This window comes from Rhopalosiphum padi, unplaced genomic scaffold, assembly GCF_020882245.1.
Source record: "Rhopalosiphum padi isolate XX-2018 unplaced genomic scaffold, ASM2088224v1 scaffold1, whole genome shotgun sequence".
Taxonomy (NCBI): domain Eukaryota; kingdom Metazoa; phylum Arthropoda; class Insecta; order Hemiptera; family Aphididae; genus Rhopalosiphum; species Rhopalosiphum padi.
The window spans coordinates 7,472,737-7,483,945 of record NW_026869996.1 but is presented as its reverse complement, the minus strand read 5'-3'; the positions used below and the strand labels follow the sequence as shown (position 1 = coordinate 7,483,945).

Below are 11,209 nucleotides of genomic sequence, written 5' to 3'. Positions count from 1 at the left end.
AGAAATACTAGATCAGAGAGAAAGAAAAACTGCGCTAACTTTAATTAAAAGAGACATTAAAATGTTAAAACATGAAAAATTTTTAGCAAAAACATACTCATTTGACACAGAAAAAGAAAAAAATTTAAAAGAAAGAATAAAAAAATTAAAGGAAACACAACAGCTTGTGAAAAATTATTATGCCCTTTATTCGTATACAAGTTTTGAAAGAGATAATTCAACTCATAACCTATGCAATAAATTTTATGTATTATTACGCGACATGAAAGCACTAACAGAACCTATTGATTTTATTAATTAAATTTATATTACTTGAAACATTAGATATTATTTATTTTACTCAATGATTTTTTTTATTTAATAAAAATAAAATATTTATATATATTTAAAGAGAAAAAAAAAATGTTTTTTTATTATAGCCTTACTATGAAAAGAAAAGTAATTACAAAATATCAGCGTATGAATACGTCGGGAACCGGAATGATTGAAATCGAGAGATTTAAAAAATGTTCAAAAACTTTCATCATCAAGAACAGCAAGAAATATACAGACTATAAATCATTTTTTAGTTATATTTCAGATAAGCTAATTTCTAAGTTGAAAAAATCATGTTTAAATACATCGATAAAATTTAATATACATGTTGACACTGTTTACGAACGTCCAGTAACCCATGATATTCAGGATATGGCTTTTAAAACTTCAAACATTTTAGCATGTAGTTCATCTGATTTTACTATTTTATTGAACAGAATGTTTAATAAAATATTAACTGAGGAATCAGAATTTATTGCAAAAGGTTCAGGTTGGTCACTTGTATCAATAGATGGGTTACAATTAAGAATTAATTTAGTAAACCCTTTGAAAGGAAGTTCATATATTGATTTACCTATATTTATAAAAAAAAAAAAAAGCCATTATAAATGTTAGAAATAAAGATGAATATTGTTTTAAATATTCTATACTTAGCAAATATGATAAACGTTCGAATAAATCACGATTTAACCAAACGTATTTCAATATTCTAGAAAAAAAAAGTGGATTAAATTTTAAATGTATTGATTTTCCGACACCAATAAAACAAATAAAAAAATTTGAACGTCTAAACAATGTTTCAGTTAATATTTATAGTTTAAATAATAAAAGTAATATTTTTCCTTTATGTATAAGTAAAATAGAAAGAAAAAATCATTTTGATCTATTTTTATACAATAACGATAAAACATTACATTATTGTTATATTAAAGATTTCTCAAGATTTATTAGAAGTCAGAAAACTAAAAATTGTTCTAAGTTAATTATTTGTAAGAGATGTTTTACAATTTTCGGGAATAAACCGTGTAAAAGTAAACTTTGGGGTGAAGAAGGATTGATTAAACATAAGCAAATGTGTGATAAGAATGAATTAGGAAGACCAATAATGTTTGAAGAAGGAAAAGATGATGAATTCATATATTTTAAAAGTTATAAAAAAACCAATAGAATACCGTTTGTTATTTATGCTGACTTTGAATGTATTTTAAACCCTAAACAGACTATAGAGTTGAATAAAAGTAGTAAAAAATCTAAGGTTTCTAAAACCCATATTACTCATTTACATGAAATTATGAGTTATGCGTTTTATGTAAAAGTTGACTATGACAGTATAACAGAAAAGCTATTGCATCAATTTAAAATTCCAACAAAGATAATAATGTATAGAGGTAAAGATGCAGCAAAAAAGTTTATGGAAAATATGATCGATATTGGAAAAAAGATAAATGATGTATATGAAATTAATATACCAATGACTACATTGACTGAAACGGAAGAAAAACAATTTCAGAGAGCGGAGGTTTGTGAAAAATGTTTATTATCTTTTAAAAAAAATAATTTATTAAAGGTTAGAGATCACTGTCATTTTACTGGTAAATATAGACAATGCCTTTGTCTTAAATGTAATTTTGTAATAACTAATCCATCATTTGTTCCAATTTTTTTTCATAACTTATCCTACGATAGTCATTTTATAATTCGAGAACTTGGTTGTGATAATAATGATATCCATGTTATTCCGAATTCATCAGAAAAATATATATCCTTTAGCAAAGAAATTGCTCCCAGATTTAGTATAAAGTTTGTTGACACATTCCGTTTTATGGCCTCCTCATTAAGCGAACTTGCAGAAAATTTGTCTGAAGATAAATCAAGGTTTAGAGAAACTCTAAAAATATTTTCTAATAAAAAATTAGATTTAGTCACACGAAAAGGGGTTTTTCCTTATGAATATATTGATAGTTGGAGTAAATTAAATGAAACTCGTTTGCCTCCGAAATCTGTATTTTATAACTCTTTAAAAGATGAAGAAATTAATGATGATGATTATTCTCATGCTAAAAAAATATGGAGAGTATTCGATTTAAAAACTTTGGGTGAATATAGCGACCTTTACTTGAAAACTGATGTAAGTATATTAACGGATGTATTTGAAAATTTTAGAGATTTATGTTTATCTACTCTTAAACTAGATCCTGCTCATTATATGACTGCTCCAGGATTTGCTTTTGATTGTATGCTTAAATATACTAAGGTTAAATTAGAAAGATTAAAAGACTTTAACATGCTTTTGTATTTCGAAAATTCGATCCGAGGTGGAATAACTCAATCAACTAAAAGATATGCTAAAGCGAACATACCAAACATTAAAGGTTTGAACTATAATCCGAATAAACCAATTACATGGTTAACGTATCTCGATTGCGTGAATTTATATGGAAAGTCGATGTTAACTGAACTACCTTTTAAAGATTTTGAATGGGTTGATGACTTGGATATAGATGTTACAAAAATTCCAAACGATTCAAAAGTTGGTTATATATTAGAAGTCGATATTGATTACCCTAAATATTTACATAAAAAACATAACGATTTTCCATTTTTACCTTTAAATGAATGTCCTCCAAATTCAAAAGTTAAAAAATTAATTACTACGTTATCACCGAAAAAAAATTATATTATACACTATAAAAATTTGAAACAAGCAATTGCTAATGGACTTAAATTAAAAAAAATTCATCGAGCTATCCGATTTTCACAAAGTAAATGGATGGCCTCATATATTGAACTCTGTACAAATATGAGAGTAAAAGCTAAAAACAACTTTGAAAAAAATTTTTGGAAGTTATTAATTAATAGTGTTTTTGGTAAATGTATGGAAAATGTGCGTGCTAGAATTTCTTTAAAGTTGGTTTCATCAACTAGAAAAGCAAGTAAATTAATGATGAAAACTAACTTTAAAGATAGAACTATATACTCTGAAAATCTTATGGCTATTCATCAACATAAGGAAACTATTAAATTTGATAAAGCAATTTATGTAGGATTCGCAATTTTAGATGTTTCAAAAACATTTATGTATGATTTTCATTATAATGTAATGAAAAAAAAATATGGTAACAAAATAAATTCTTTATACTCGGATACAGATTCTATGGTATATGCTATTCGAACACACAATTTTTTTAATGATATAAGATATGATTTATCACCGTTTTTTGATACATCAAATTATCCTATCGATCATTATTGTTTTAGTGAAATTTATAAAAATCAGCCTGGTTATTTCAAAGATGAAATGGGTGGAAAAATTTTAAAAGAATTTGTTTCATTAAGACCGAAATTATACGCTTACAGAACTGTGGACGACATTGAGGTAAAAAAAGCTAAAGGTGTAAAAAAATATGTAATTGAAAAACATATGCAATTTAGACATTATAAAGAAATATTAAATGCATATATAAACCATAAAAATGTTGATGATAAACAAACATGTAGAAACATGAATTTTATTCAATCGAATAAACATATCGTCCATTCTAAAACAATGAATAAACTTGTATTAAGTGCTAACGATGATAAACGTTATATAATGAATGATGGGATTAAGACACTAGCGTATGGACATTACAAAATTAAAAAATAATAATAATAATAAATAAAAAAATAAATTACATACATTAAAAAAAATCTTTATTTTAAAATATCTGCTGACGATATCCACGAATTATGACTTGAATCGAAACCCATCCATTTAACAAGCATTTTATCTTTAACTTTTTTTATAATACGCTCAATTAAAAAGGTGTTCGGGAAATCAGTTAATTTAATTTCTTGTTCATAAAAACCTCCTAGAATTATATTATTTGATTCATCCTTTAGTTGATAAGTTATCGGGTTTGTATGTAAAACTTTTGTTATTGTAAAAATTTCCGTTGTCCAATTCGGTGTATATCCTTTACTAAATATATGTTTGTATTTTGATATTCTCACTTTATCATTAATTTTAAGTTTTGGTTTATAAAATGTTTTATTATCTATTTGTACATTTGATTTAATTTTACTTGTATTCATTCGAGCATCATACGGTGTACACTTAATTGTTCTATGTTTTGTATGATTATAATTATAAATAATTTTTGTTATTGTATTATACCAATTCCATGTACCTGTTGCAGTAAAATGTTTATATATATTATTTTTAAGTGTTCGTATAACACGTTCACCAATTGAACACTTGATAACGCTATACGAACTGTAATGTTTAATTTTATATTTTTTCATTAAATCTTGAAATTGATTGTTATAAAATTCTGTACCATTATCTGTTTGTAATAATTTTGGATTAGCTTGTTTTAATATATTAAACATACCTTTTGTACATTCTTTTCCTGTTTTATTTTTCAATGATTCTACCCATACATATTTTGTGTATGTATCTATAACAACTAAAATGTATTTAAAACCAAGATTTTGATTGGAATGAGATTGCATGTCCATTAAATCAGCTTGCCAAAGGTCATCCTTAAATCGTGTTATTACACTACGTCTAGGAAATATTTTTCTTGCAGGTCGATGTAGCTCATTGGCTATACACTCTAATGTAGACATTATACTATTATATTCCTTTCACGTAATTCTTCTAAAATAGATATGATTTCATTATTTACACCAGTATTACCAGCAATTCGAGATGATGTTATAAGATTTAATCTAGTAACTAATTCATTCGGATCATCATAGTACACTAATTGTGTTTGAGGTATTACATCTTTATATAAACCGGAACCTTTCTTAGTCGTTGGCGATAAACTAAATTTAAATAGCTGACCTGTTGGAGGTTCTGTAATTTTAGAACTATTCGTAGGAGAAGAAAAATCAAATGAAGCATTTTTTATGTTTGAATCATCAATAACGTTTCTTCGTTTAGCGCTTGAACTAGATAAAAAGTTATCAAATTGTTTTAAATTTAATCGGGAATTTGGAGTTTTAATTTTTGCGTTATTAATTTTTAATATTTCCTCGTTTAATTGTTTTTCTTCAATTTTCATTCGTTCATAAAGAGGTTTTACAACATTCATCCATTTGAAATATCCTGAAGTTTTAGGTTTCCCGTCTGCTTTTAAAAAGACTTTAGTTATTTTTAAAATATTATAATATGATTCCATGTCTTCCATAGTCATATTTTTTGGTACTTTTTCACATAATAAAGACCAAAGTCCTTTAGTCCAAGGATAGTAATTATCGAGCAAGTGTAATTTACCGTGTTCGAAAGTAACAGGCATATTTGATATTTTAAGTTGATTATTAACCGCATCGTAATGCATACCATAAGATTTATCATAACGTTGTGATTTAGGATTTGAAATTAAAAAATTGTCAAACGATGAATTCAGTACACTATCGCTATCTTCATCACTAGCGTACACGGTTTCTTCTTTTTTGATAGTGTCGGAAATATGTGAAGTGTTTTTTTCTGACAGTGTACTCAATGGTTCCAGTAAAGGTTTAAATGTATCACGAAAATAGTTATCAGAATCTATAATACCACGCTTCATATCCATTATTTTACGTTTGATATTTTTTTTTGATGTTACCAAATTTTCTAACAAAACTTTGTCTTTATTCATTGCAAATAATAAACTTGATATAACTGCTTCATCCGACTTTAGATAATACTATGCAGATTTTAATACTATTACAACTGTATTTATATTATTATTTTATTTTAATGAAAGAATGGAAACCACATCTATATCTACCTTCATTCATTTCACGTGTTTTATCGATAACCATAAATCCATAATCATTATGATTCCAACATAGATGAGAAATTTTCCGAAATTCAGAGAAATCCATATCTGCTGATGAATGGTCATTGAATATATGGCGTAAATTCGTATCATCTTGTTTAAGTATTATTAAAAAGTTTGAGTTATCTCTTACTAACTGTTTTGGTATTTTAGAATATGTTTGTGCTAAATAAAATACAGAACTAGCACCTGAATGTCTACACATTGAGAAGAATTCTCTAATTACAGATTGTGGATCACAAATCACGTCATCAAAAATTATGATAGAATTTTTCTTAGTTAAGTTTGGTTTTATAACTTTATCAGCACTTGAAAAAATGAAAAAATTGGCACCTTTTATATCATCTATTATTTTTTTTAGTAAAACATATTTTTCTTGATTAGAAGTTTTAGAGTATAAATAGATATTCTCAAATCTTAATCCGTTTTCATGCGTGATTAGGTTATACATTATATTTGTTTTACCTGAACCACTAGGACCAACTATAATAGCACGTATAGTATCAGGTAATAATGGTCCGTGTCTTGATGGTTTCTTTATTATTTGAGCATCTACATTTAAAATATCTAATTTATCTTTCTGTACAATCAAATCCATTTTCTTATAAATACTCTAGAATTTTCAAATTATAATCAGTTATAGATAATGCGTTCAACACGTAAGTGGGAATCAGATAAGACTGGCAAAGGTTTCGTAAATTTCCTTATAAATAGTCTCCCGTTTGAAGCCCATGTTCCAAAATATCAGTATTGTGGACCTGGTACGAAATTAAAAAAGAGGTTAGATCGTGGCGATAAAGGAATAAACCCATTGGATACTGCATGTCGTGATCACGATATTGTGTATGAAACTAGCAAAAATTTAGAAGATAGACATAACGCTGATAAGGTGTTAGAACTCCGTGCTTGGGAAAGATTTAAAGCAAAAGATACACCTAGAAAAGAGAAAATTGTAGCGTACGCAGTAGCTAACACAATGAAAGCTAAAAGAAAAATAGGTATGGGCTGTAAAGGTAAACGGGGACGTGTTAATAAAATAAAAAATGGGACACGAGCTGCGATAAAAAAAAAAAAGGTTAAGAAAAATTATAGAGGTAAAAGAATGATTCTAGCACCGCGGGTCAGACAGGTGGTGCAATTCCCTTAATACCTATTTTCGCAGGATTATCAGCACTTGGTAGTTTAATGTCTGGAAGTGCTAGTGTATATAATGCAATCCAAAATTCAAAAAGAAAAAAAGGTAACGGATTAAAAAATAAAGGATCAAGAAAAAAAAACTGATGAAAACGTTACCTAACAGACCACTTACATCTAGAGATATTATAAAATATGTTACAAAGTTTAATATCAATCATTTCCGTGGCGTCTTTTCACGAGATGACTTGCCTAAAAAACCTCATCAGATTGAATGTGGTATATTAAACTTAGACGTATCTTCAGGTGATGGAAGTCATTGGGTAGCGTTTTATAAAAATAAAGATAAAGTTATTTATTTTGATAGCTTCGGTGATTTACCTCTACCAATTGAATTACAAAAATACTTTAAGGGAAACAAAATTATATATAACTATTCAAATTATCAAGATTATAACACATTTAATTGCGGACATTTATGTCTTGATTTTTTACAATGTATGAATCAATCACATTAAGTTTGACAGGTAATGATACTACATTATCTGCAAATTATTTTCCATCTCTAAACGTCAACGAGGACTCGGAAATAGCTTTGATATGTTTACAAACGTTTAATTCATTTCCGAACATAAATTCAACTAATAACAGATTGGAAATAGAAGTTATCGGAGACACAGATAATAGATTTATTGAAAATGCGAAATTTGTATATGAATTTGAAGAAGGTTATTATGACATTGATGATATTAACAATAAAATTGGTAAAGAGTTATTAACCTTTAATAAACTAAAGAGAACATATTTATCATTCAGTATGATTATGGATCATATAGATTTTAGAACACATATAAGATGTGATGGAAGGCTATATTTTGATATTCCAAACAGTATAGGCTCTGTATTAGGGTTTGAAAAAAAAAAATATTTTTCACGCGATGATCTTCACCGATCAGAAAAAGCTGTAAATTTGAACACAATTAATTGTATAAAAGTATTGTGTAATGTTTCACAAGGTTCATTCAACAATCATCTTCAAAGTCATTCAATTTATGAGTTTTTTCCGACCGGTAGAACAGGAACAAAAGTGACTCAATCACCACTAAACCTTATATATTATAAACTTAACAAAATAAATATCGATTCAATAACTATTCAATTAGTTGATCAGAACAATAAACCGATTGATAATTTCAAGGAGACATTAACAGTTGTTCTACATATTAAACGTCATGGATCTTAAAACTAATTTAAATTTAAAGTTTTTCTAGAAATAAATATGTATGAATCAATCACATTAAGTTTAACTGGGAATGAAACCACACTATCTTCAAATTATTTCCCGTCTCTAAACGTGTACGAAGACTCTGAAATAGCTTTGTTATGTTTACAAACGTTCAATTCGTTTCCAAACATAAATTCTTCTAATAACAAATTTGCAATACAAGTAATAGACGAGTATAATAATAATAATAATGAAAATATATGTTATATTGCATTAAAAACGGGATGTTACGAAATTGTAGATATTAACCGTCAAATTAAGAAGCAAATAAATTCTTACAATGAAGAAAATGGTACAAAAATAACATTCGATATTTCAGTTGACCATAATGATTTTAGATCATACATACAATGTAATGGTATAATTATGTTTAATATGATTAATGGGATAGCACCCATATTAGGATTTGAAAAACGAGACTATCCTCCGGAGTATGTAACTCATCGATCGGAAAAAGCTGTAAATTTAAACACAATTAATTCTATAAAAGTGATGTGTAATATAGCTCAAGGATCATTCAACAATCACCTTCAAAGTCATACGATTTACGAGTTTTTTCCGAGTGAAAAGACTGGGACAAAAGTTGTTCAATCACCGCCAAATTTAATATATTATAAATTAAATAAAATAAATATTGATTCAATAACTGTACAATTAGTTGATCAGGATTTTAATCAAATCGAAAATTTTGGTGAGACATTAACAGTTGTGTTACATATTAAACGTTACGGTTCTTAAGATGGGATTAAAATTCAATATAAACCCATTACTTCACGTTAATCGAGCTAGTCACACAACTAAAGTGTTACCGATAACACCGACTAAAGTAAAAAAATTAACGGTGAAAAATAAAAAAATTTTAAAGGCTCTTGGTTATAAACTAAATCATAATGCCTGAAAGTGATATTTTGGATATAAGTTCACGGTTCGAAACGGATTCTAAAATTACGAAAATTGAATATCATTCATATACACCGTATACAACTTCATTTAATAATAATGATGAAATACGTATATCAATCCAGCAAACAGATGTTTATCCGTATCTGCATGAAAGTTTTATATTTATAGAAGGTTCAATATCAGATGCTACAAAAGTAAAACTTTCTAATAATGGTTTTTCCTATCTTTTTGAACAAATACGACTTGAAATCAATGGGATAGAAGTAGATAGCACACGTGCACTTGGTATTACAAGCTCATTGAAAGGTTATCTATCAGGTACGCCAGATAACTTTAATTGTTATGAAAATGCGGGTTGGATTTTTAAAAATAATACAAACCCTGTAAATGTTAATGGTGAATTTAGTGCCTGCATTCCGCTGAAATATTGGTTAGGTATATTTGAAGACTTTAAAAAAATATTAGTTAATTCTAGATTAGAACTAATATTAACTCGAAGTCATAGTGATTTAAATGTGCTAAACGTAAAAACTAGTGGAAGTGCTACTTCTGGAAAAGTTGTTTTGAATAAAATTGTTTGGAAGGTACCACATATCACTGTTGATGATGAAGAAAGGTTGAAATTATTAAAACTTATAGAAAAAGAAAAAAGTTTGTTTATCCCGTTCAGATCTTTTGAAACCTTTGAATATCCTGAACTCGGGACCACTAAAAAAGTTGTATGGAACCTGAAAACTGCTTCGAAATTAGAAAAACCTCGTTTCATAATAATTGGGTTACAAAAGGGGCGTAAAAATTCAATAGAAAAAGATTGTAGTGTATTTGATCATTGTAATCTAACAAATGTAAAAGTTTTATTAAACTCAATAGCTTATCCGTATGATAACTTAAATTTAGATTTTTCTAAAAATAATTTTACCTTATTATATGATATGTATACATCATTTCAAGAATCATACTACGAAAAAAATATTCGGAACCCAATATTAAGTCCTTCTACTTTTCTAACAAACGCTCCAATTGTAGTTATCGATACTTCGAAACAGAATGATTCAGCAACAGCTTCATCAGTAGATGTTCAACTAGAAATTGAATCATCAGAACCTCTTACAGGTGTAACTGCTTATTGTTTATTAATTCATGATCGTATTGTAGAATATGTACCTTTCACTAGAGAAGTAAGAAAACTAGTATAAATAATTTAGAATTAAGGATGTATAATATTTGATGAAAAAACATATTATTAAATTTTTTTTTTTATTTTAATCAAACAGTGTTCTTATTCAATAAAAAAAACAATTATTTTTTAAAAAAAAGTGTGTAAAAATCAATTCTAGATGTGTTTTTTCGTGTTACAGGGAAAAAAAAATGGCTTGAGGCGGATAGTCCCGCTTGATTTTTTAAAATCTCCCTGCCCAAAAGTGCTCAGAACATACATTATGGTTTTTGAAAAAACAGTGTTTTTTCGTGTTACAGGGAAAAAAAAATGGCTTGAGGCGGATAGTCCCGCTTGATTTTTTAAAATCTCCCTGCCCAAAAGTGCTCAGAACATACATTATGGTTTTTGAAAAAACAGTGTTTTTCGTGTTACAGGGAAAAAAAAAAATGGCTTGAGGCGGATAGTCCCCCTTAAACTTTTAAAATCTCCCTGCCCAAAAGTGCTCAGAACATACATTATGGTTTTTGAAAAAACAGTGTTTTTCGTGTTACAGGGAAAAAAAAAAATGGCTTGAGGGGGAAAGTCCCCCTTAAACTTTTA

General features: G+C 27.5%; 4 protein-coding genes across 4 annotated transcripts; all 4 read left to right on the top strand.

The window, feature by feature from the left end:
• The first annotated feature begins 419 nt into the window (after positions 1 to 419).
• Positions 420 to 4,386, top strand: LOC132931392 (uncharacterized). Its single transcript, XM_060997408.1, is given in 2 exon segments — positions 420 to 900; positions 902 to 4,386. Coding segments are annotated over 2 exon segments (3,534 nt in total). The 5' UTR covers positions 420 to 426; the 3' UTR covers positions 3,962 to 4,386.
• A 2,388-nt stretch (positions 4,387 to 6,774) lies between these two features.
• Positions 6,775 to 7,275, top strand: LOC132931191 (uncharacterized). The gene has a single exon (XM_060997313.1). It carries the CDS (start codon positions 6,775 to 6,777, stop codon positions 7,273 to 7,275), a length of 501 nt encoding a protein of 166 aa, XP_060853296.1.
• Positions 7,276 to 7,758: 483 nt separating this feature from the next.
• On the top strand, positions 7,759 to 8,505 carry LOC132931281 (uncharacterized). Its single transcript, XM_060997358.1, has one exon. It carries the CDS (start codon positions 7,759 to 7,761, stop codon positions 8,503 to 8,505), a length of 747 nt encoding a protein of 248 aa, XP_060853341.1.
• A 36-nt stretch (positions 8,506 to 8,541) lies between these two features.
• Positions 8,542 to 9,427, top strand: LOC132931282 (uncharacterized). The gene has a single exon (XM_060997359.1). It carries the CDS (start codon positions 8,542 to 8,544, stop codon positions 9,283 to 9,285), a length of 744 nt encoding a protein of 247 aa, XP_060853342.1. The 3' UTR covers positions 9,286 to 9,427.
• The last annotated feature ends 1,782 nt before the right edge of the window (positions 9,428 to 11,209 follow it).

What these genes read in the sequence shown, in the direction of transcription:
- LOC132931191 (XM_060997313.1), top strand. Translation starts at nt 6,775, where the DNA reads ATGCGTTCAACACGTAAGTGGGAATCAGATAAGACTGGCAAAGGTTTC.
- LOC132931281 (XM_060997358.1), top strand. Translation starts at nt 7,759, where the DNA reads ATGTATGAATCAATCACATTAAGTTTGACAGGTAATGATACTACATTA.
- LOC132931282 (XM_060997359.1), top strand. Translation starts at nt 8,542, where the DNA reads ATGTATGAATCAATCACATTAAGTTTAACTGGGAATGAAACCACACTA.